This window comes from Mytilus trossulus, chromosome 8, assembly GCF_036588685.1.
Source record: "Mytilus trossulus isolate FHL-02 chromosome 8, PNRI_Mtr1.1.1.hap1, whole genome shotgun sequence".
NCBI classification, from domain to species: domain Eukaryota; kingdom Metazoa; phylum Mollusca; class Bivalvia; order Mytilida; family Mytilidae; genus Mytilus; species Mytilus trossulus.
The window spans coordinates 7,069,999-7,094,506 of NC_086380.1; the positions used below are offsets into that span (position 1 = coordinate 7,069,999).

The 24,508-nt window shown below is 30.8% G+C and overlaps 2 protein-coding genes across 3 annotated transcripts; one reads left to right on the top strand and one right to left on the bottom strand.

The window, feature by feature from the left end:
• Positions 1-234: 234 nt before the first annotated feature.
• LOC134728206 (SAGA-associated factor 29-like) lies at positions 235-16,556 on the bottom strand. Of its 2 annotated transcripts, none has more exons than XM_063592721.1 (10): positions 16,438-16,556; positions 13,560-13,796; positions 12,417-12,492; positions 10,501-10,573; positions 8,904-8,968; positions 6,578-6,683; positions 4,325-4,507; positions 3,204-3,294; positions 2,537-2,605; positions 235-1,955 (listed from the first exon to the last, which is right to left on the bottom strand). In XM_063592721.1, the coding sequence occupies exons 2-10, from the start codon at positions 13,707-13,709 to the stop codon at positions 1,839-1,841; spliced, it is 930 nt and encodes a 309-aa protein (XP_063448791.1). In that variant the 5' UTR covers positions 13,710-13,796; positions 16,438-16,556; the 3' UTR covers positions 235-1,838. The 2 variants fall into 2 exon arrangements, with proteins under 2 accessions (XP_063448791.1, XP_063448790.1); XM_063592720.1 differs by having other exon boundaries at positions 3,204-3,297.
• Positions 16,557-16,629: 73 nt separating this feature from the next.
• Positions 16,630-23,927, top strand: LOC134728208 (ceramide synthase-like). Its single transcript, XM_063592723.1, has 5 exons — positions 16,630-16,772; positions 18,268-18,354; positions 19,989-20,193; positions 21,415-21,510; positions 23,368-23,927. The coding sequence occupies exons 1-5, from the start codon at positions 16,642-16,644 to the stop codon at positions 23,653-23,655; spliced, it is 807 nt and encodes a 268-aa protein (XP_063448793.1). The 5' UTR covers positions 16,630-16,641; the 3' UTR covers positions 23,656-23,927.
• Positions 23,928-24,508: the final 581 nt, after the last annotated feature.

Here is a 24,508-nt window from a genome sequence, read left to right on the forward strand (position 1 = left end):
GTTTGCTGTCCATTTCACAATTTTGCACCATTATCTTTCACAACTATGTGTTAAAACATGTATATCCCTTTGATCAATTTCAAGTTTAATACTTGGACTCGGAGAACCTGCAATATTTACCAAATTGAAAACAAATCAATTCTGGATTGTTGTGGTTAGTATTTTTGATGTGAATTTATCATTAAAACTTTAAATGTCATTTAGTTTTGACAGCACAAAATTTAACAAAAAGAATAACTATTTTAAATTTATTTTCCAACAATACATGTTACAATATCTTGTACTTGGTACAGATGTAAAAACTAATACAGAACTACATTATGTATGGTATTATCAATACAAAACAAATATATTATAATTTTAAACAAAGAAACAATAATTTATCTTAGTCCTAAATAAAATAGATTATAAAAATAACATGACATGATAATATTGAAATATGCAGAAAGAGAGATGATGAGAAATAATGAATTAAAATTTATTTTGTTAAAACATCTGATTACAGTTTTGATTACAAGAACAATTTAATTTAGCTCTTGCCAGAAATTAAATTGTGGTATGAAAGAAACAGCTTCCCAAATAACTCCTACACATCTTTGAAAAATTACTGAGCTGGATGGTAAATATATCATTTTATTTCACAACACACACTTCATACTAATAATCTTTAACTTGAGCAAATTGTTAAAATATTTTACCAGTTATTTAGTTTGTGGGAAAAATTCAAACTGCAATTAGGTAAAACTGTTTAGCCATTGCTATTGTTACTAGTTAAGCACAGTAAGACAAATAAAGTATAGACATCTATGTTGTGATGTTACACTATTGTTTCAGATAGGGTGAAGGTTGGTACCTATTAAAATGCTTAAACTCAAAACATTTGATTGCAACTGTCCGAAGTCGGGAATTTGATGTTCAGTTGTTGTTGTTTGTTGATGTGGTTCATAATTGTTTCTTGTTTCTCATATAGATTACTGGATATTAGACTGTTGTTTTTATGTTTGAATGGTTTTACACCAGTAATATTTTGGATCCAATATAGCTTGATGTCTTCAGTGTGAGCCAAGGTTCCATGTTGAAGACTGTACCTGGACCCATAATTGTTTACTTCTACAAATTATAACTTGGATAGAGAGTTTTCTCATTGTCACTCATACTTTAATCCAGATAATTAATATCTCTTAGTAAAAAAACATTAATATTTATAACATATTGATATATCTATTAATTCTAAAGATAAGCAGAGGCATATTCTATACGTCTTATATGTGGCCTCTAGGATTGGCATTTGAAATCACATTTATGAGTGGGTTGCTAAAAACAACTGATCAGAATCTGAATATATTTTTAAACATTACCACTGCTTCAAATATTCAAAGTACTTACTCCATGTATATGAAATATGATATTGAGTCCATGAACATCCACATCATCTGGACTGATAATAGTTGTCTCATTAATATTCATAACTTATCACCTTACTCTATACATTAATATTTATATACATAATAACAATATTAACAGTCCTTAATTATACATTGTATTCTATAAACATAACTAGATGAGCAAAAACAAATATTCTTTTACAAATACACCATCAATTGCCTCACCCTTTATATTTAGAAGATACTGCTTAAAGCATTCATAACTTGTATTTCAAAAATATACATCAGAAAGCAAAAATATACATCAGAAAGCATTCAACTTAACTAACATCTTGAATTTGAGAAAAAAAAAACATACATGCAGTTTCATAGTTGGCAATATTATACTGCGAAAAATGGCAGCTGAGAAATATAATTTCTAAAATACATTATTTTGTGTTCACATAGCACTGTTCATTTCTTCTTATCCTCCTTACACAGAATGACATATCTTTGAGCAACCATCAGTGGAGGGGAATACCCATCAGGGTAGGATGTATCTTCAAATAGTACAGAGTATTCATCTCCTTGCTGAAAATATAGATAACAAATCATTTACAAGTAAAACAAAGAAGTTGGTATGATAAGACCTATTATTTATCCTCTAAAATTGTAATCTATTAAATAAAATTATTCAAAACTTTCAAGTTATTTTAATTTCATTGATAAATAAATCAGTAAATATAATCATGACACTTTATGCAGTAGGGTCACTTGTGATGTCACAAAGCAAAACAAGTTGAAAATGAAATGTTTGACCGTTTTTACCAAAAATGGTAATTTTATAATTTTTGGACAAAAAAGGTCCCAGCAAAGCTTTACCAAAAAAGATATTTGACCCATGTTGACGTGTCCTTTGATCATATTCAGTGATCTCAAAATTATGCTTTTTGATTAGCTTTTACAATTTTGCATTAAATCAAAAAGTCAAACAGTTGAAGACCCATAAACTGGTGACCTTTGGTTGTTTTCTTCTCTTTATTCAGGTTGTTGTCTCTTTAGACACATTCCCAATTTCAATTCTCAATGCTTTTTTCAAGCATGAAGTTATTCTTTTTACATTTAATTTATACATTTCATTTTTGTTATCTTCTCCCAACAAACAGTCTTACCTTCTTTGGTGGTTCATGTATAAGTGCTCTGTAGAAACAGGTTGTCTGTGGATATAACGCCAGCACCAACTACAAATTAGAAAATAAATTATACAAACAACAAGAACTAGTGTTTATATACCTTGCCTGGCTCACTCTATTATAAGTTAATGAGTGATAAACCACAAAATTGTGATAAAAAGAATATTTAGGTATTTACTTAAAACGTATTCATGATATTACAAAAACAAGTTTAATTAGTTTCAAATTTGTGCAACCAACTTCATTGTAAACTATAACTAAACCTCCAACTTTTACCTGGGTCAGAATGGAGAGATGCACAGACAAGAAAACATAAAACAAAACAGTTCTCCAGGTAATAGTCACTAGGAAAACAAGTCATCCTACACAGATACATTTTTTCTGATTCCTAACAGCACAGTCTTTGCCTTTACTCGTAAATGCAAGGTGCTTAACAGAAAAGAGAAAAATACCAATTTTAAAAGTCTTGACCCCTACACCCAAAAAGATCATGTTACCACAAGACTGTAAAGGTAGTGTGCTGTTGATAAAGGATGAACATGAGATACACAAAGCTCTCTGTGTATCATGTGTTTTAAGGAGATTTGTACTTTTTATGTGCAGAAATTGTGTATGTTCAGTTTAAATTATTTCAATTATTACTTACAGATCCTTTACCAAACAAAGCAGCCGGATCTGTCTCAGGATTAGCTTTCCATATTGGTAGTGCTACAATCCTTCTTTTACTCAATGTATGTCTTCTGTAACATATATTAGTGTCAATTCATGTCAAAATTGTCCATTACCTTTGCTTTTAATCATGTAAATTACAACACATGCCTTCATTCAACATAAGAGATATGTTTTATGAAACTGGTTTATTGAGTTTAATATTTAACATTGAAAATTAAGGGTTATCTCCCATTGTCCAACATTTTTCCAAAACAAATTATATAAATCTGATTATGCCAAGTCTCAAGAGATTATTGAATTAGAGAAGATGAAAACCTTAAAAATCTAGTTGTCTTACTAAAATGCTTTACCAACTGTCATTGTCTTGTTTCTTTCTATATTAAAGTGTTGACCTTGGTTTTTTTTTTATCAAAAATGACTAAAAACATAATGTAATCAAATATTATGCTTTATTTTAAATTTTGTTTATATGCAAACACTACTATGTGTAGTGAAATAGTATTCTACAAATTGCTTGAAAATATCTGAAATGGTTAGACTCAGAAAACATTTCATTTCCTTTTCAATCAAGAATAGAAATGTTTTCTATCATTTTCCATATTATTCAGGTTGGTACAAATGTATGTTGATTATCTGGACACTACCACTTTATATGACTTAAAACTGGAAGCACTGTAAATATGGGTCAAACATTTTTATCCTAAGTTCTTCCTATTTGTACACATATATATTAAAATTCGTGTTTTGTCATGGAAAACTCAAACATTCATTTCGGTCAAAATATAAAACAGGAAGAACACATGTTTTAAGCTATAGTCTAGATTGATGATTTCTTGAAATGTTTTACTAAAATCCAGCAGTTATTTTTAAGAGACTTGTGGATAAAAAAAAGATGTCTTATCCTTTAGTTAAAATGGCATATATTCCATGTTTGCTTAAGAAATCTGGACTCTCTTTTCTTTTTTACTAAAATAATATAAGAAGTTACTGAAATTCAGTCTCATTTTTAAGATTAATTGAACATGGGAAGAAACAGATCACTATTTACCACACCCAATTCTATAAATAGAAATACAATGTTAACATGTATCTTACTCTTTTCCTTCATCAGCATCAATGTCATCCACATCATATTTATTTGCTGATGCAATAAAGGACACAACCTCTGCCAAGATCAAATTCTCCTCATCATCTGACCTCACTCTGGCAGCAACCTTATCTCCAGGCTTGGCTATGTAATTGTTGTCTGCAGGTACAGCACCACACAATGGAGGGGGCCTGAAAGTAAAATAAAAATATAAGTGCTGTTATTAGACTATCTGGGTAATTATTTTTTCCAATCCCCATCCTTAACTGAGATATGAACCTTTATACTCCTATTCCAATAATTTATTACATCTAGGAAGGGTATTTCAGTTTTTGCTTTGGATGTTTTTCTGAAAATCTAGAACAATCAAAATTGAAAAATATAAACAGGCTCAGACTTCATAATTATTTTGACCACCTTATCTCCATGCTAGCTATGTATATAGTGGTTATCCTGAAAATTACATTATAAATTAATTTTTCATATTATATTTCATTTTGATCATGTCAAAGGTATAGCTGTTAATTGCCTAAATCTATAGCAAAATCAAATGGACAGAATAAAAACAAGAATGTGTCCATAATACATGGATGTTCCACTCGCACTATCATTTTCTATGTTCAGTGGACCGTGCAATTAGGGTAAAAACTCTAATTTGGCACATAAATTAGAAAGATCATATCATAGGAAACATCTATACTAAGTTTCAAGTTTATTGGGCTTCAACTTCATCAAAAACTACCTTGACCAAAAACTTTAACCTGAAATTTGTTTTTGAGATATGGCGCGACATGTAAAAAAAACCTCCCCCTTTTTTACAAAATACTCAAAAATGAAATTTTGAATCATCACCAAAAAGTATACAGATAATAATATTAATATATCTAAGAAGTGTTTAAAGTTTTAAGCCATAATCAAGAATCCTTTTTGAGATACGGTGCGACATGTGAAAAAACACACCCTTGTTTTAGTTACAAAGTGCCATAACTCAAAAAGTTTAAATCTTGTTTTCACCAAAAAGTATACAAATCATTTGACCATCATAAGAAACAACTATATAAAGTTTCATGAAATTTGGATAAGTCGTTCTCAAGTTACAGTACGACATGTTTACGTCGGAAAAAAAGGCGGACAGACACCGGACAACAGTATACCATAATACGCCCAGTCAAAATTTCCACAGTATCATGACAAACTTGAGATATTATGAAATATCAAGCTATCCTATGTTTCATTACATTTTTATGTGACTGAATTTACAGACACATAGCTGTTCATTCATGTATTTCATTCATTTATATGAGTCTTTTTTTTTAGATAATATACCAAGTCATTTATTAAAAAAGGTTTTATTCATCATCAAGTAAAGGATCATGATCTCAGAACAAAAAAATGTCTATTGACTTATACATGTTATAACCAGCTTATATCTTTATTTCTTACAAGTATAAGCCTTGAGAGGCTATGTTTAACAAAATTTCCATAGGGACAGTGTGTATTGGAAATTTTGTTGCCTGTTGTAGATTGTAGATAGTTGGTTTTACATTGATTTCTTCTTTAAGTAGTTAAAATTTTTCTCCAATTTTTATTTTTCTGCCATAATTTTTAATATGAATGTATATTATTCATACTTTTGGGACGTTTAATGTATAATTTTCATGATTTTAGACAAGAACTACATGTAGTAGCCAGTTAACACTGATCAAGTACTGTAAATTCAAAAATTATTGCGTGCATTTATTATTGCAATTTTATCATTTAAGACTTAAATGCGATTTTAATATTTACGATTCTGAGAAAAATCCTGTTAAATTCATATAAATTATTTCAAAATGCGAGTTTAAATTATTGCGTTTACAACTCAGTCGCATTTTTCGCAATAATAAAAACCTGGCATTAATTTCTGAATTTACAGGTTGATACTACTGACAGATATTTGTTACCAAAAATATTCATTGGATCTGGAATTAATATTTTATAGTCATATATATTTTTATTTGTTTGTGATGTAAACTTTTTTACATTTGTTTTTTTTTATCTAGTTCTATTTGTTTATGATGTACACTTTTTTACATTTATTTTTTATCAGTATAAGGAATTGTATATATGATCCATTCAGACATTTTATAAGGGTTTGCTTGGCCATAAAAGTAGGCTGTTCAAATCATTTTTACAGAAATGTTCCATGTTCATTTTTTAATCCTAAAATTTATCTGAAACAACGACTTATAAAATATTTAAATTCCATCACCAAAACTTACTTTTCACCAGGCTTGCTGACCCACAATGGCAGTGTGCTGGCATTCTGCTGTAACATAGACATCAGTACACCCCTTCTCATTATAGGCTTAGGTCTGTCTGAATCAGCTGAAAAATAAAATAGCAACAACATTAGCTAAGAAAGATTATTTGTACTCTTATATATAACACTATTCATTTGTGCGTTTTAATTTGTAAATCTGTTTTACACAACTGAATAATTTAAAAAAATTATCCAAACTTCATAACCATATTTACCCCTTTTGGTATTTGGCTGTATCTTGCCTCTGACTGACCGTAGATCCACTCCGAATCCCCTTTTGACGTCAAGCAACAATCAATTTTAAATTGTGACGTCAAATATTTTAAATTATGATGTCAAAGTTTACAGGAACCTGTGTGATTTAACACAATGGCAGACAAATTTGCATACAAGACTGAAGTGTAAATACATCTACTGAATAAGTCAATTTCAACCATCAAATTTATTTCATTTACCAGAAGTCAATGTTAACAGTTTTGATTCTCAAGAAAACCTTTTGAATGTGTTAGTTAATAAGAGTAATGTAGATGCAGAACAGTTTTAATTTAGTGTGTTTATCATGTATATAAATTGTTTATAAATATATCTTCATTTTATGTCAAGTCTGTTTTTGTAAATAGTACCTAGTAAAAAAGCATATCACTTAGTTTTATAAAAAAAATATTTTTACAATGAGCCCTTTGATTTCACATCTTTTAAATATAAAGACCATTTTAACGATTTTTTCCCATACATGTAGTATTCGTGGGTATCAATTTTCATGGATTGAAGAAAACTTTTCCTGGATATTTTATTTTGTGGTTTTGCCAAAATTTGTAATTCATGTTTCACATGTCCCTTAAAAATTGGTATCCAACAAATAATAATGAATCCACAGTAACCTAAACTAGTGTAAAACTTCATTTATCAAAATTTAACCTGTTGTATTTTAGATTGATATCTGCTTGTGAATAAGGGAGTGTTTTATAGTTTACATTAGAATTTTGCTCAAATTTGTCAGTGAACAGTCAACTTTTTAAAATCTGTGTAGTTTTTAAATTGACCTGAATACCCTCTTGATTGGTGTGCATTTGTTACAAAGAATGACAGCCAATGATGCATAAAACATTTGTAATGCTTGCTTTTCTGCTTACTATATAGCTTTTTAAAAAATGCTGTAAATATATTTACTGTAAATTCAGAAATTATTCCAGGTTTTTATTATTACAAAAAATGCAACAGAGTTGTAAACACAATAATTTAAACTCTCATTTTGAAATATTTTATATGAATGAGCAAGGTTTTACTGAAAATCATAAAAATTAAAATTGCATTTAAGTTTAAAATGACAAAATCACAATAATAAATGCACACAATAATTTCTGAATTTACAGTATTAAATATAGATTTTTATTTTTTCTAAATAAAAGTTTTACTTGTTTTATGTTTTAATTATCTACAGTAATAAGCACTGTCTTTAATCAAAAAAAATTACCAATTGTCATTTAATAGTTCTGTGGTATAACTGTGTGTTTTACTCTGAGAGGTTATCCCAGCTTTACCTTTAATGGCATGGCATTGACATAAAACAATAATTTTGAGACAAAGAAAAACATATTTAAAGCAAGTTGGACTATAGACACAGTTTAATATTATCCTTTGTTTGTCAATGTCTGTGGGATGACCCTGAACAGGATTTGATTGGTTTGTTCCACAATTTCCAACCCTACTACAATTCCACATGTGCAGCAGTTCTATTTAATATCAGGTCAGAGGAGTTGTATTTAAAAAATGTCATAGTGGTACAAAAATAAAGACAGAGACCTATAGTTCCCATAAATATGGTCATATAAAAAGAACAGTATATGTATAGATATGAGAAGATGTGGTAGGAGTGCCAATGAGACAACTCTCCATCCAAGTCAGAATTTGTAAAAATAAATCATTATAGTAAACCAAAGTATGGTCTTCAACACAGATCCTTGGCTTTACATGATAGCAAACAACACTACTAAGTATGAGAGTTTTCTGTCAAAGGGCCTTAAGAGGAGTTGTGTTAACTAGGTGTAACATTCACTTAAGATAATGGTTAAACTTCAATAAACATTGGTGTTTCAAAATTGGTGGTACAATATTTGAGCTACACATGATGTCAAACAACCTTAATAATTACTAGAGCTTTTTGTCAAAGTGTCTCACAGGAGTTGCATATACAAGGTGTTTTCATGAGCAGTTGGGTTTACAAAAAGTTTCTGACAGACAGATATAGTCTGTTATCTTGAGAAAATATTATAGGCAATACAAACCAATTCTCCTTTGTTCTCTGATAGACTTTATCTCTGATATCTTATCTAAAGCTTTCCTTAAAAGTCTGAAAATAAAACAGAAAATATTTGTATTTGAAATCTTTATGATTGAAATCAAAAATCAGTATCAAAGTGCATTTGAATATTTGCAATTGCCACACTTCAGAATTCACAGATGCTAATGATGAGTTAAGGTGTAATACCACCATTGATTTTCCCCTATTAGTCTTTGTTAAATTTGCACTTTTCAAAATATTGTGCAGAATTTATCTTTGTTTCAAATAAAGAAATACTTGGCATGAGTAATCCTGTCCAGTTTTATAGAAAAAAATTCACATAACATTTCATTGCATATAAGAAAATAACCATCATTGGAAGTTAACAAATCAAATTTCTCCCCTTATTCTATCTGTGTACAAGGTTTAGTCACCATGTAACCTCAAGATTACAAAATTTTCTATAGAAATCACAAATAAAAAATAATGGTGTTTTGAAATACCCAAGACATATAGATTCTTACATTGATACCAGTGGATTATCGGATTTTTTCAATCGAGAAAGTTAAATTATCAATTTTAAAGTCCGAGCCGCCTCGGCGAGGGCTTTAAAATTTATAATTTAACTATCGAGATTGGATAAATCCGATAATCCACGAGTAACTATGTAAGAATCAGTTTCTCTAATGATAAAAAAGACATTTTCTTTTTTTGTTAACCAAAAAAACCCTTCGAGTGCCTTTCACATTGCACGAAGTTGTCAATTTCATTAACACCTGTTATCATATTTTGATTCATTCAATTGGCTAAAAAGGTCATGACCCTTAAAATCATCCAATGATCTTTTGAGATCACTAGCAACCACACGTTGATTAAATTTTTTTATACAATGGGTTCGGAAAGGGATAAATTTCCATAGAGTTAGAGAAATATGTTTATGACACAGAATTGTTTTACTGCAATAAAATGTAGGATTAATTACCTACAACGGTCAAATTCAAGGAAATATTTTTTTAGACCTACTTTCGTATGCAACCGGATGTGACGTACCATGATTTGGTGGTATTACACCTTAATTGAATCAACTTCGAACTTTACAACATGCATTCCAATTACAAAAATACATCTTTTTTACCCCCTAAATACAGGTAGTTAGATAGGATGCAATGATTAATAATACAGAGTTATCTCCAATGTATTATGTAATTTTTTCACTTCTCAATTCTGTGCTACTTCAAAGTTTCTATTGACTTCAGTTTTACCAAATTATTATAAGAGAAGAAGAAAAATCTGTGATGTGCTTGTTATTTAAAAATGCAAAGAAAATTATTACAACCCCAATCACCAACAGCTCTAGAGAATTTCAATAGGAAATACTTGTGATGTTTGTTCGTAAAATCAATTCTGACATTTGAACAAATGCAGGTCTGGATGAAATTAACAGAAAAATCTAGCCATTAAAAAAGGATAAAAGAGTGCTATAGAAGGCAGACTAGAAAATGGGCTAAAAAATGCCCCTGCCCCCTCCAATCCTGTCTACATGATATTTATTGTGATGACACTGCTTTACATCACTATGATATACAGAGAGAACCACTTACTCTGCTTCTACTTCAGCGTCCTGCATGGCTGTCTTGTACAGGCCTTTCAATTTAGTCTTGTAGTAGGGTGTCACTGAAAAAAATCATAAAACTAATTGATAAAGTGCTCACTCATTAAACCCTCAGTTAAAGTGACTGGTAAACTGACCTGGAATCCTTATGAAATATATTTAATTTTACAAGCTTCAATTCAAAGATATTTTCAAACTAGAATTGTGTCAGGATCCAAGACTAAATTGTGAACAGGATGTGAAAAAGCACCAGATGTGAATACAATTTACACTGTATAACACATGTACCATGCACACGTCAATGTTGATATCAAATAGTAGGGTATTCTGATTTGTAGATTGAAGAGTAAGGAACAGAAATAAAAGTGTATGTTAAGTTTCATTCTTTAGCTGTAATTCATAGTACATATTTGTATTACCAACATGAATACATTTAATTAAACGTTTACTTAGAGATTATTTATACAATGAACCAAACAACTTAGCTTGACGAAGAAATGAACAAAAAGTTAGGAATATGTAAGTCCTGATTAATCTCACTTTGCTGTGTGTAAGATATGGATGGGTGTTTATTAACCAACACAGAATTTATAACCAAAATTAGGACCATAAGGATGTATAATATGTTTATATGAAAAATATAACAAACCATTCCTTATATATACAATTATATACTATAGATGGATAATAAAAGACAGAAAGTTGCTATTAAAATTACATCACTACATGGTAAGAGTAAGCTAGAGAAAATGTTCATTCAATAACATATATTATTCTGCCTCTTTGTTGGACAGTATTTGATTGTTCTTGAAATTGTATGTGCACATTTGGTGGAGCCGAACCAAAAACCATTTTCATGTCTTTTATTTATCTAGTCAGGGCACATTACATTACCACAAGACAATAGTGGCAGTTTGTGAGAATATTTTATCATGCAAGCAACACTTCAGATATGTCACACACTCTGAAGGATATATTTAGGAAATAGACCTAGGTTAAGGGAAATAACTCTTAAAATCATTAGAACCTTTGGGAAAACCATTTTCATAAATATATTTTAAGCTTTTAGGTTACCGGTTACATAGATTATTTCTGATCTGTTTCTGGTAAACCCATAAAATACATTGATGAAACTTGACTTTTACAAACACAAAACTGATTAAAAAGAGTTATCTCCCCGATCTAAGGTGTACCCAGTCTGCCCAAAAAAACTTGTCATCTTCTAGTCCAGACACTAAATATCAAAACTTGTCCCTATATGACTTTATAAAATTTTAAAATTTTACTAGACCGAATCAAGGACTTATATAGAAGGATAAGAAACTCATAATTTTTGGAAAATATGTAGAGAATCGTTGGATTTGAACATATCTACTATACATTTTTAAATTGCTTATATTTAATCTTATACCTTATTGATAACCATGAAAATTCTTCTGTACATGTAAAAAACATTAAGACTTCAGACAAAATAAATTTCATCAAAATCAATCAAGAACTTTTTAAGTTTTTAGCTGAACAGTTGAACTATGTTTTATTGCTGTTTTCACACAAAATGTAGAATAATGCCCTAAAAATAATTACCCTTCTTTCTTAAATAATTCAAATTACATGAAGGACATGAACATTATTAACCAAATTAACTCTATCAATGTAGGAATCATTTAAGTTTAAGAAAATCTTTATTTCATTAAAATCTATCAACAACTTTTAAAGTTTTAAGGTGTACAGTGTGGTTTCTCCAATGATTCTCTACATATTTTTTTATCGCAACAAGGATTGTTAAGAAGTTACCTATCCCTCTATATACGTCCCTGACCGAATCAATGGGTATCAGACTAGTGGATAATGGTGCAAACTGTAGTCTACCCTCTTACATCTTTACTCAAATGAACGCTTATATACCTCTCTGTTCCTGTTGCATTCTTTCATGAGTCTTTGATATGTTTGTCAAGTTGTGTTCCCCACGAGCCCTTTCGTCCTAAAACATAAAAGATATCTGTTTTTTTACAAAATCATATAAAAAAACTGTTTGATTACAGCACAACCTTTGACATCCTCTTTATTATGTCCAACCTCTTGTATGGTCAACATCAAATGGTGAAAATTTATTGGGATATTCAATCTTGAGATGTTGGCCATTCATTGGAGTTATTAAACAAAGGTAGTTGTTTTATCTAATTATTTTACCTGTGTTGAAAACAATCAAGGTAAAAGTTTTCGGCTTGTATATTTTATTAAAATTTACCTGTACAAGTAACTAGAATTTCTTTTGAAATTGACATTTCACTTCTTAAAATGGAGAATAAATTTAGTCTTTGTTAAGAGACGACATCAAAAGTTCAATGAAGGATAAAAAACTTAATTCACATAGTTTTTTCACTGACCCCCCCCCCCCCCCCCCCCTCTTAACTTAATTTGGGGAAAATTGATTGACCAATAGGAATATCATGAATATAGGTAAAATCGATTTTAGATTAACAAAACTTGCAGCAATGTTGAACCCCACCCCCAAACTATTTGATTTAAGTTTTTTATCCTACATGTACATCTATCTTTTGATGTCGTCGCTACTGTATATCATTTGTTGATTCGTTTCTGCCTTTAAATTAATTTGTTTTTAATGTTTTTAATTGGATTATTTTTATTTGTTTTTACATTGTTTAATGTTTTTTTAATTATTTGTTTTATGTTTGTAATTTTCATTTGTACATCTCTTTCATGTCTTTATACCAGGATGAGAGGTCCTGTAGATAAGGTCACTGTATGTAGGAAATTATCAGTGAATCATAGTATGGAAGGACATTAACTCAACACCGGTATATTTCTAAAGATTTTTTGATAAGATAAATGGTTTTCTTTTATTGTAAGTCAGTCTGTGTATACTTGTTATAAGTAAAACTTAGCCATGAAAGTGCAATTGTAATTGTCGCCATTGCAGACATGTTCATTCAAAGAATTCCAGATTTTGAGAAAAAATAGTAATCAGCTGTCATGGTAGAAGATATTAAAATGAACCCAATTCATTTCAGAACAAAAACAATATACCTGAACATTATGTATTAAAGTATACAATTCCTTCAGTAAATCCTTTATTCTAGTTTCCGATTTTTGTGCTGTATTTGAAGCTGGATTGCTGTCTGATGACGATGGACTGTTCGTTCCACCTCGACCGCTGATAGTCTTAGTTCTACCCATTGATAATGTGTCGGTTTTTCTATCACTCTGCTACAATGCTATAATTTTCTTTCAGAAGTAAAATGGATGACTGTTTTCCAATATTATCTGCAGGTATAAAAATAAAAGGACTTAAAGTTAATCACATAAAGATATGATTTGTCATTTGACAAAAATACACAAATTCAGAGTTTTACCTTGTTTTTGTACCAATTGACCTATTGGAGCTTGCCAAAACAATGCCATCAAGTTACAAATTGAATAAACAGTTTTAAGGTTTCCACACAAATTAGTTGAAGTACATGTATAAGGATTTAACATTAACAATGGTTGATACTATAGACAATAGTTTACATGTACCAAACATGTACATTTGTACATCATTGTTCAAGATAAGGAATTTAAGCTAGCCTAGGCTTGCCATTTTAAAAAGGAGAATGTGAAACAGTACACAGTTTGAAAGAGAAAACTACATGTGTACAGGCCTTATAAGTTGAAGTTGATACGAGCAAATATAGTGTTTAGATCCATGATAACTGTAATCTCTTAATCATGTTTCTTTCAAAAGTGTTTTGAATCTCTAGTCTTTCATAAGTTGCTTTGTGTTTCTTTTTCATGTCTTTAATCAATGAAAAAAAAATGTGGTATGATTGCCAATGAGACAACTCTCCATATGAGACCCAAATGAATGACACAGAAATTATCAATCAAAACTGTCATCTGATATGATGTATCCATGGTATCATTAAAGAACCAGGAAGTAGATCAATAAGTTAAAAATAAGATTTATCACAATTTATCCTCACATATTAACACATCCATTGCATCAATTTACAAGTTAAAATTACAAAGTGTTTCATATAGAAATTCATGATATACTGTATGTTATATGAAACTTGGAAATCTGTCAGATGCAACGAATAACCTTACCAGAAGTTCAACCTTACATATCTGATAAGTCTATGAACTCTAACTTCACTAATTTGAGTCCCTGTGTCGAATCATAGCCCAAGTCGAAATCTATTGTTAATGGAATATATGGCAATTTGGGTCAGACTAATGACACAAAGGTTCCTGGTTCGATTCCTGGTCTGGGATGATAATTTCAGGGACTGAATTATTGGCTCTCCCTTGACACCATTGGCGAATAAGCTCTTGAGGATTGAAACAATGTTAGTCCGTTGGAGGAGGACAATAAATGGCTGACCCGTGTTAAGAGAAAGCCACATCTCTTGCATGTTAAAGACAACCTTGTAGATCACGAAAAAGCAGGCTGATGCCACTACAAGGCAGCACTCGCACCCGCAAAGTGGAAAGGGATTAATTTAAGTTGCAAAACTTGTTTTCCAATCCACTATAAATAAATATATTTAAACTAAACCAAACAGGGACTTACTATAGACTGTCCCTGGTCTAAAATAGACTAAATACTATAAATTGATGTCCGATTACACAGGGGTTTGTTACAAGTGTGATTTTTTCGGGGTTAGTATGGATAGTAGAGGGCAGGGTTTCCGCTGGCGGTCGCCATTTTCGCAATTTGCGAAAAAATAATAATTGTGGCGATTAAAATTCGTCATTGGCGACAGAATTTGGCGAAAGAAAAATATATTACGATTTATTTTCAGCCATCTTGTTTATTTACTTTTTTCGGGTTTCTCTGACTTTTCCGATCAGACAATACTCGGAATTCACCTTGAACTCGTTAAGATTTTGACAGAAAATCAATAATCAGCTGATTGCATTCATAGCTATCGACATCAAAGGACGAATTAATAAAGGTGTTGATTGTATGATGTGACAAAATGATATGATTAAATGGCTTCTTTCACATGTCACAAAAGGATTTATTGACCACTTTGCGACGCACATGTTTGAAGCAAAATTTTTACGCTTCCTCTCCTTCTTTTAATGATAGTGCAGAAAAGAAAATTGTTGTTATGACGAAAAATGTCCAAAAGCAAGAAAGGTCTCTGATTTAAAACTTTATCATTTAACTTTCATGTAGATCATTGATTTGAGTGGGTACTTCAAAGTTGTTTCAGTTCAAACGTGTTTCAAAGCATATAGTTTTACTTATGTACGATGGTCTAGAAAAGAAAACTGTCGTTATGAAAAAATCTATTCAAAAGGTTGGCATGAGAGTAACCCTTCAATGTAATGACTGCACCTTACTCAAGGGATCAAGTCCAAGTGATAAGATTCATCGTTTTGTTGTAAAAAACACTTCTTATTAAGGGGGGGGGGCTGGAAAAAAAGAAAATTTTAAATGAAAAATATATTTGTGTTACTTGGCGAAAAAAATAATAAAGTGGCGAAAAATATATTGTTTTGGCGAAAGAGGTGGCGAAAAAAATAATTGACCCAGGGGAAACCCTGGTAGAGGGGGATAGGACATTTACCAGAACTCTGGGCTAGGGTATTTTTAAGCTCGGGATTTTAGGATTGATCTTTTCGGGGCACAGGAATTCTTTTTTTTCGAATTTCAGGACCATGGTCTTTCCTGTTTTTAAGCCTGTGATTTCGGGATCTGGTGTTTTTAAGTCCGGGATTTCGGGATCAGGACCTCTCCTTTCCCCACCCCCTATAAGGGCAGATTGTAACAGACCTTTGTGGATCATACAGAAAAAAAAATATAGCCCTGGTCAAGGATTTGTATAGTAACTATACAAAATATCCTTGCCCTGTTATAAATTTTTTTCTTATGTTCATATTTTGTTTTTTAAATGGCCGAGTAGAATTTTCATACTTATTAGAGTGTATTAAATAACATGTAATTTCTGGTTTTGTGCTACATGATTGTAGACATGTGTTGTAAATGTTTGGTCTGTGAATTTGCTTTGTTTACGTTTGTCAGACCAAGGTAAATGATTATTTATTGGTTCGTTTTTTATTACTTCCGTCCATAATTGAAAGGACGTTGCTGATTGGTTAGATTTCTAAGTGTTTAAAGATGGAGGTCGCCGGCCTAACTCTGGCCGGGGGTGTAACATTTTCATGCACATATCTTTTAATAAGACGTATATTATTGTCAGGTTTCAGTCATAAAATTTCTACCGACATCCTGTGTGACTTGAGTTTAAAGTAAGAATCTTTGAAACAAGCTGTAGTATGAACAGGCATAGAAATACTGGGGTCGAAATCAAATCCGGATAAATCGGCATTTGTTCAAATCGGCACCTATTTTAATTAAAGTCTATTCGGCATCAACAAACATTTAATTAAGAGTACACATTATAGAAATATGAATAATTGTGTCATTTTTTTTTTATATGAGGCAGGCATTACCTGTAAATCGGGACGAAGTCTGTATGAATTATTTTTTAGTAACTTAAATATTTGTTTAAAAAAAGAAACGGAAATACCGTAACGTTTCCTATTTTTGTTCTGTTGTTAGGGATTTTAGTTGTGACCTTATTTAAGTTATGACGTCATATGCAATGTAAACAAAGAAACTCCATCATCAGGTAACGTTTTTTTTCATATCAAGGAATTATTAAAAATGAAATTGATATTGCGTTCCTTCCTAGTTGTACTAGACTGATAAATATATATTTTAATCAAAGATTCATACAAACGAGACCGGAAAAGGAAGTACAATGTTGATTTCTGTGCAGGTCCGGGATTTCAAAACATGACATAAATTTTCCCGTTTTTTTTTTATTATTGAATATTCTACTGTTATTGGGGACTTTGTCCCCATATAATATATATACCAATTTTGGGGTTTGATTTCTCCGTTCTTTAACTTTAGTTTGCCTCAACCAAAATGCTATGAAACTTATACACAATGCTTCTGACCATAAAATACAGATTAAATTTGACTTTTGGTGATGTCACTCTCACCATTCTAGAGTTGTGCTTTGAAATTTGCATTTCCGTTCTTTCACTTTAGTTTGTCTCTACCAAATGTTATGAAACTTAATAAACACAATGCCTATTTCCACAAAACACTTACTAAGGTTGAATTTTAGTGACATACTTCAACCATTCTAGAGTTATGCCCCTTTTCAAATGGAAAAATCACTGAAATAGTCGTTTCCATTCTCTAAATTTAGATTTCCCTTACTAAATGTTATGGAATGTACACACAATGCTTATCACAATATGCAGATCAAGTTTGAATTTGGGGTTGTCACTTTTATTGTTCTAAAGTTATGCCCTTTTTAAATGGAAAACTGAAGAATTTTTCATTTCTGTTCTTCAACTTTAGTTTGCCTCAATTATGAAATTCAGCACCATGCTTATTACCACAAAATACATATAAAATTTAAACTTGGTAATATGTCACTTTCACCATTCTTGAGTTATTCCCCTTTACAAATAGACAAAGTGCTGAATTTTTTCCTTCAGTTCACTAATTTTCAGAAATAATTGCGATGTTTTATTATTGCAAAATATGCAACAGGGTTATCATCGCAATAATTTGAAATTGCATTTTGTATTTTTGTATATGAATTAAACAGGAATTTTCTCAATATCGCAATATTAAAATTGCATAAAATTAGTCTAAAATGGCAATAACAAATTCATGCAATAATTTTTAAATTTACAGTAACTGATCATTTTTTCATTACAGAATTGTGTCCAGTCTGCAAGCCATTGCCTCATTCACAATTGGAAATATTATAGCCACAGCATGCCAAGGAAACATAATGACAGAAAGGTATTTATAACAAAATGATTTATTATACCCTACACCATTGATATACAATTTTTAATTTTTCGATGATGTGATGTTATGCTATTGTTTCAGAAAAAGGGAGATGGTTTGGATCCATTAAAACGTTTAATCCCGCTGCCAATGTTTGCACCTGTCCTAAATCAGGAATCTGATGTACAGTAGTTGTGGTTTGTTTATGTAATATATATATATATACTCGTTTCTCGTTTTGTTTATATAGATTAGACCGTTGGTTTTCCCGTTTGAATGGTTTTACACTAGTAATTTTGGGGCCCTTTATGGCTTGTTGATCGGTGTGAGCCAAGGCTCCGTGTTGAAGGCTGTACTTTAACCTATAATGGTTTACTTTTTAAATTGTTACTTAGATGGAGAGTTGTCTCATTGGCACTCACACCACATCTTCCTATATCTATAGGATGATGTGGTGTGAGTGCCAATAAGACAACTCTCTTATTCATTTGTTATTTGAGCCAAGTAACAATTTATAAAAGTAAACCATTATTATTATAGGTCAAAGTATGGCCTTTAACACAGAGCCCTGGCTCACACGGAACAGCAACCTATAATTTTATAAAGGGCCCCAAAAATTACTTTTTCTCTAGTGTAAAATCATTGACACAGGAAAACTAAAATCTAATGAACATGTATATAAAAACGAGAACATGTATGACGACAACTACTGTACATCAGATTCCTGACACAGGACAGGTACTAATATTTGCAGCGGGATTAACGGTTTTAAAGCTACCAAAACTTCTCCCTTTTCTGAAACAATAGTATAACACCACAACATAGAAACATACTTATGGTACTTCCCCTACAAAAAAAAAAAAAAAGCAGTATTATGATAAAATGATGTGATGAGAACTTTATCAGCCTAATGCTGGATGTTATGTATTTTGCCTGTACATATGAATTTGAGATAAACAGATGTGTGGGATATATATGCTAATAAGCCTGCCACCAGACAACATAAATAAACAAAAGATATCTTTAGGACATGTAGGATATGTGCTCAAAATCATCAAGAGTAAACAGGATCAAATCTATGTAGTAGGTTAGCTCTGTACCTTTTACAATTTCCAATAATTGTTGGTTGACAAGTGAATAGAAGGGGTACTGTGGATTCAATTATTTTTTAAGGTACCAATTTTCATGGATTAAGGAAAACTTTCATATTGATGGATATTTATTTTCGTAGTTTTGTCGAATTTAGCATTCAAGCCTATAGAAAATTTGTTATATATATGTTTAACACTTAATTTCATGGCTCACATGTATTTACGAAATCCACAAGAATTGTTATCCAACAAATGATAGTGACGGAATTCACATTTTACATGTTATATATATATGTAAACTAGATACCGGCAAAATGACACAAAGAAAGACCCACAGAAGACATACAGACAGGTCATCAGTTACAATGCTTTCAACTGAACATACTTTGAATCTGATGTTATTTCAGAAACTAATTAAATGATTCAAGTATTTTATGTTCAGATGTTCATCATTATTGGTACGGTGTATATAATTTGTTTGTTTTAGACACTGGTTGACCAACGGTTATGCTGTCTTTGCCCTGTCATACTTTGTATATAATTTGTTTGTTTTAGACACTGGTTGACCAACAGTTATGCTGTCTTTGCCCTGCCATACTTTGTATATGATGTTGGAGCCATGTACGAGGTTCATTACCACCAATATAAAGAAATTCAAAAGAAACCTTTGTTGTTTGGAATTCAGCATTTCTTAAGAAGAAACAAAGCCATGATGATACATCACATAGTCCTACCAATTATCTTTTATCCAGCTATAATTGTATGATTAATCGTAATTATTACTTTAGTATCTTATTCAATTCAATAATTTATTGGAAAGAGCACAATAGAGGCCTGATCCAAATACAGACAATAATAATATTAAAACAACATATAAATGAAATAAAGATGCATGTACAACAACAAGTCATAAGCCAATTCTATGTATAGCATTACATTATTAACTGATATTGATACCATAAACTTATAAATCAGTATTATTCATGCGTGTATTTCAGGATAATTTAAATACCTTTTATTGTGCCAACTGTTTTGCAATATACATGCATGTTTCAACAATTAATGACTTGAGGAAATACTTGAGGAAAATGAAAACGAAAATCTATACCTTATACAAATACTGAGGAGCTCGTAAAACCAATTATCGGTCGTCCCTCTGTCTATATCACTCTGTTCAGCTCTTAATATTATTCCGTATCATGTCTTTGTGACGTCAAATACGTTGACCCGGCCTTAATAACTTTGACCCGAACATATCAGCGACGTCATAATGTTTGAACCGACGTTAATAACTTTGACCCGAACTTATCAAGTCATCTTTTGTGTGCTGGCGAAACAAAGAAAACACTTTCGAAACACGCAAATATAGCCCGATAAATCGATTATCAGATTATCTGCATATTGATATTGTAAAATATCAACTGCTTGACATTATATGAAGGCTTTTTGATCTCGTTCGCTACGCTCACTCGGCAAAAAGCTTCATTTTATGTCTCGCAGCTGATATTTTATGATATCTACATGCAGATAACCTGATAATCGGTACATAGGACCTCTACTAGCGCAAATGTGGATAATTCTGGTTAAGGAATTAATATATTACAACTTCCATTTTGAATTACCTGTTTTATTTATAATTTACAATAATCATGACTGTTTAACATTGAAAATAAATATATGAAAATATTTGAAGTTGAAAAACATGAAATTCACCTTCTGCATTCTCTCTGATATGAACAATATATTTGGAACAAATCTTTGGACCTTAACCTAAATTCATTTGATGATTGTCATTATTGACTGTTGGTATTTTAAGTGCACACAGCAATTATCATTATTAAAACACATGACTTTAATAAAATTACTACATTTGTACATAAGAAACAAAATCAAGAAGGTCTTTGGTTTGGACATGAATTATTTTTGAATTTTTATACAATATCAGATAATAGTACACCTTAAATAACTTTATCAATTTCAGCTCTTGAGAAAAGGGTATGGAGATTTTTTCGTTGGTATATTTTATCAGATAGAGTTAGCCATTCCATTTATAGTATTCAGAGGAGCACTTGCAGAGGTAAAGTTTTCATTTTAGGGTAAAAATTGAAATGCAATCAAAACCCCTTTTGTCATGTTGGTACTAACTTGAGATCTATATTTTCCAAGGTTGATTTGTTATACTTTAAATAGATATTTAAGTTTCTATATGATATATATAAATTTGAATTTCTACATTGTCAAGAAAACAGTTTTACTTTATTATATAAAAACTACATAGTAATGCATGATGCAAAAAAAAGCATAAATGTGTTCAACTACAATTGTAGAATCATGAACAAAGGAAGATAACTAAGATTATTAACTTTCCTAGGATACTTTATTAAAAAATTTGTAAGGGTTCCGCGGAACCCAGTATCTCGCCTATTTTTGCTGTTAATCGCAGGCTCAACAACCACGAGGAAAAAAAGCAATAAAAATAATACTCTTGTTACTATTTTATGATTGTAAGAAAATCTAAGTCCATTTAAATGTAAATTACAGAAAAAACGGAGTAATCTTTTTACAAACTTTACTTCTGGATACAATCTTATGATCATAAATAAGCTTCTGTTCAAGTTTGGTACAAACCCAGGATAGTTTAAGAAAGTTATTAAAATTTTAAAAACTTTAACCACAGAGTGAATGTTATGGTTCCCTGCAGAAAAACTAAGTCCATTTAAAAGTAAATTACAGAAAAAACGGAGTAATCTTTTTAAAACTTTACTTCGGGATACAATCTTATGATCATAAATAAGCTTCTGTTCAAGTTTGGTACAAACCCAGGATAGTTTAAGAAAGTTATTAAAATTTTAAAAACTTTAACCACAGAGTGAATGTTATGGTTCCCCGCAGAAAAACTAAGTCCATTTAAAAGTAAAATATGGAAAAAATAGATTCATTTATTTACAAAATTTACTTCTGGATACTATCTTATGATCATAAACAAGCTTCTGTCCAAGTTTGGTACAAACCCAGGATAGTTTGAGAAAGTTATTAAAATTCTAAAAACTTTAACCACAGAGCGAATGTTTTGTTTCCCCGAAGAAAAACTAAGTCCATTTATAGTGAAATACGGAAAAAATGGAATTTTATTTTTACAAAATTTACTTCTGGATACTATCTTATGATCATAAACAAGCTTCTGCCAAAGTTTGGTAGAAATCCAGTATAGTTTAAGAAATTTATTAAAATTTAAAACTTTAACCACAGAGTGAATATTTGTTGACGCCGCGGATGACGGAATGTAGGATCGCTTAGTCTCACTTTTTCGACTAAAGTCAAAGGCTCAACAAAAATTAAAAAAATTGCAAATCGAAAGCAAGCTTAACCCTTCAGTCCTCATATGCACTTTGATTAGGCCATTTATAGTGAGTGGGTCCTGTATTACTATCATAAATTTATTTCAGGTTTAAATATGGCGATTTGTATTTATTAACCAAAAAATTTAGTCATCTTGCTATGTTTAGTACAACAGCAATTGAATTTGATACAATCTCATACAAAATTTTTAACCAGATTTTCAAACAGCGGGAGATTGCCAAACAGTGTCTGTTTTCGTTTACATGAAAATGATTTGATAATATTTTCAAATTTAGATATGTTGTTTCATGTGATTTAATGATTAATTAATCCATTTCAGTCAAAGGAAAATAACTATTTTTTTTCCTGTATTTTACTGATGAATGTTATTATTAAAATTGAGAAAGGAAATGTCCAATATGTCAAAGCGACAACCACCCGACCATAGAGCAGACAACAGCCGAAGGCAACCAATGGGTCTTCAATGTAGCAAGAATTCCCGCAACTGTAGGTGTCCTTCAGTTGGCCCCTTATTGTATTGATATTAACAATTACACACAAAACTTTTAATAATGTTCTTAAATTGTTTTTACAGCTGAAAATGAAGGATACAGCATTATATGTGATATCAGGATTATTAATGATAATTACATTTGCCGTTACCAGAGTAACAGTGTTTCCATATCTCTACTGGAGGTATAGTATACATGCCAATATATCCTTCTGGGATGTCCCATGGAACATACCGATAAAGTGTAATGTAGGCTGTCTTATAATTTTAGTATTACAAGTGTATTGGTTAGCTATTATGGTTAAAGGAGCTGTCAGAGTGTTTTACAAGATGTATATCACAAGAATATCAAAAAAGTCTTCAACAGAATAAATCTCAGGGATATTATTTTGTTATGAATTAGGTCAAAATAACAAATATGTTTGTTTCCCCTTCCCCCCAGTCAAAAAATTATTTTCCACAAAAAAAATAAAAATAATTTTATTCCAGAAAATAATTTGTCTCCATTTTTTAAAAGAGCTTGAGAGCAAAAGGATTAATGATCTAAATTAATACACTCAAATAGAGCACAAACAACTGCCTGGTCTGTTTACAAAGAGTCGACTCGGGGAGGGAAAACAGACATCCCTCTAAATGTGGCCGTGTTGTTAAACAATACACAAATATTATATCTATATAAAGGATAATTGAGAGAGATAAATAACATTGTTAAAACTGACAGAAATGTTTAGTATTATTCAATGATGATGCTACATTCCAATGTTGGATAATACATGATGCTCATCTGTGATTCAAAATTTACCTTATTACTTGTTCTTTATTGAGAATTTAATGTCCCACAATTACACAGTGTACTTACAATATTGCCAGTATTTTGAAATAATACTATGGGATTTGAAATAGCACAATTTTCTATATTTTTTTTTATCAAAATATCGATTAAAATCAATTGATTTGCTTCGACAAGTTTCCTTTTGTTTTCAAGTCTTTATGCTTAAAGTATTTGTTAGACTATGAAATATTTGTTGTGTTCATTTATTAATGTGTATATGTGTTGTTTTGGAGAAGACGTTTCTAAGTTACAAAACTTGTGTCTGATCCATTTGTCATATTGAACCATAAAACATGTACAAATTAAACCATATTTGTTAAACATTCTATTACAAAATCTACTCAGATGAATGTAAGTTTGGTTGGGGTGTCTCCTTTCATTCTGGATTTTGAA

Excerpts from the sequence above, each read along its gene's own strand:
- LOC134728208 (XM_063592723.1), top strand. The coding sequence starts at position 16,642 with ATGGAGGTCGCCGGCCTAACTCTGGCCGGGGGTGTAACATTTTCATGC. Across the intron at positions 18,355-19,988 it reads GGAAACATAATGACAGAAAG|ACACTGGTTGACCAACAGTT; the intron begins GTATTTATAACA and ends TGTTTGTTTTAG. Across the intron at positions 21,511-23,367 it reads TCAGAGGAGCACTTGCAGAG|CTGAAAATGAAGGATACAGC; the intron begins GTAAAGTTTTCA and ends TTGTTTTTACAG.
- LOC134728206 (XM_063592720.1), bottom strand. The coding sequence starts at position 13,709 with ATGGGTAGAACTAAGACTATCAGCGGTCGAGGTGGAACGAACAGTCCA. Across the intron at positions 12,493-13,559 it reads CTTTAATACATAATGTTCAG|GACGAAAGGGCTCGTGGGGA; the intron begins GTATATTGTTTT and ends TTTATGTTTTAG. Across the intron at positions 1,956-2,536 it reads TACATGAACCACCAAAGAAG|CAAGGAGATGAATACTCTGT; the intron begins GTAAGACTGTTT and ends CTATATTTTCAG.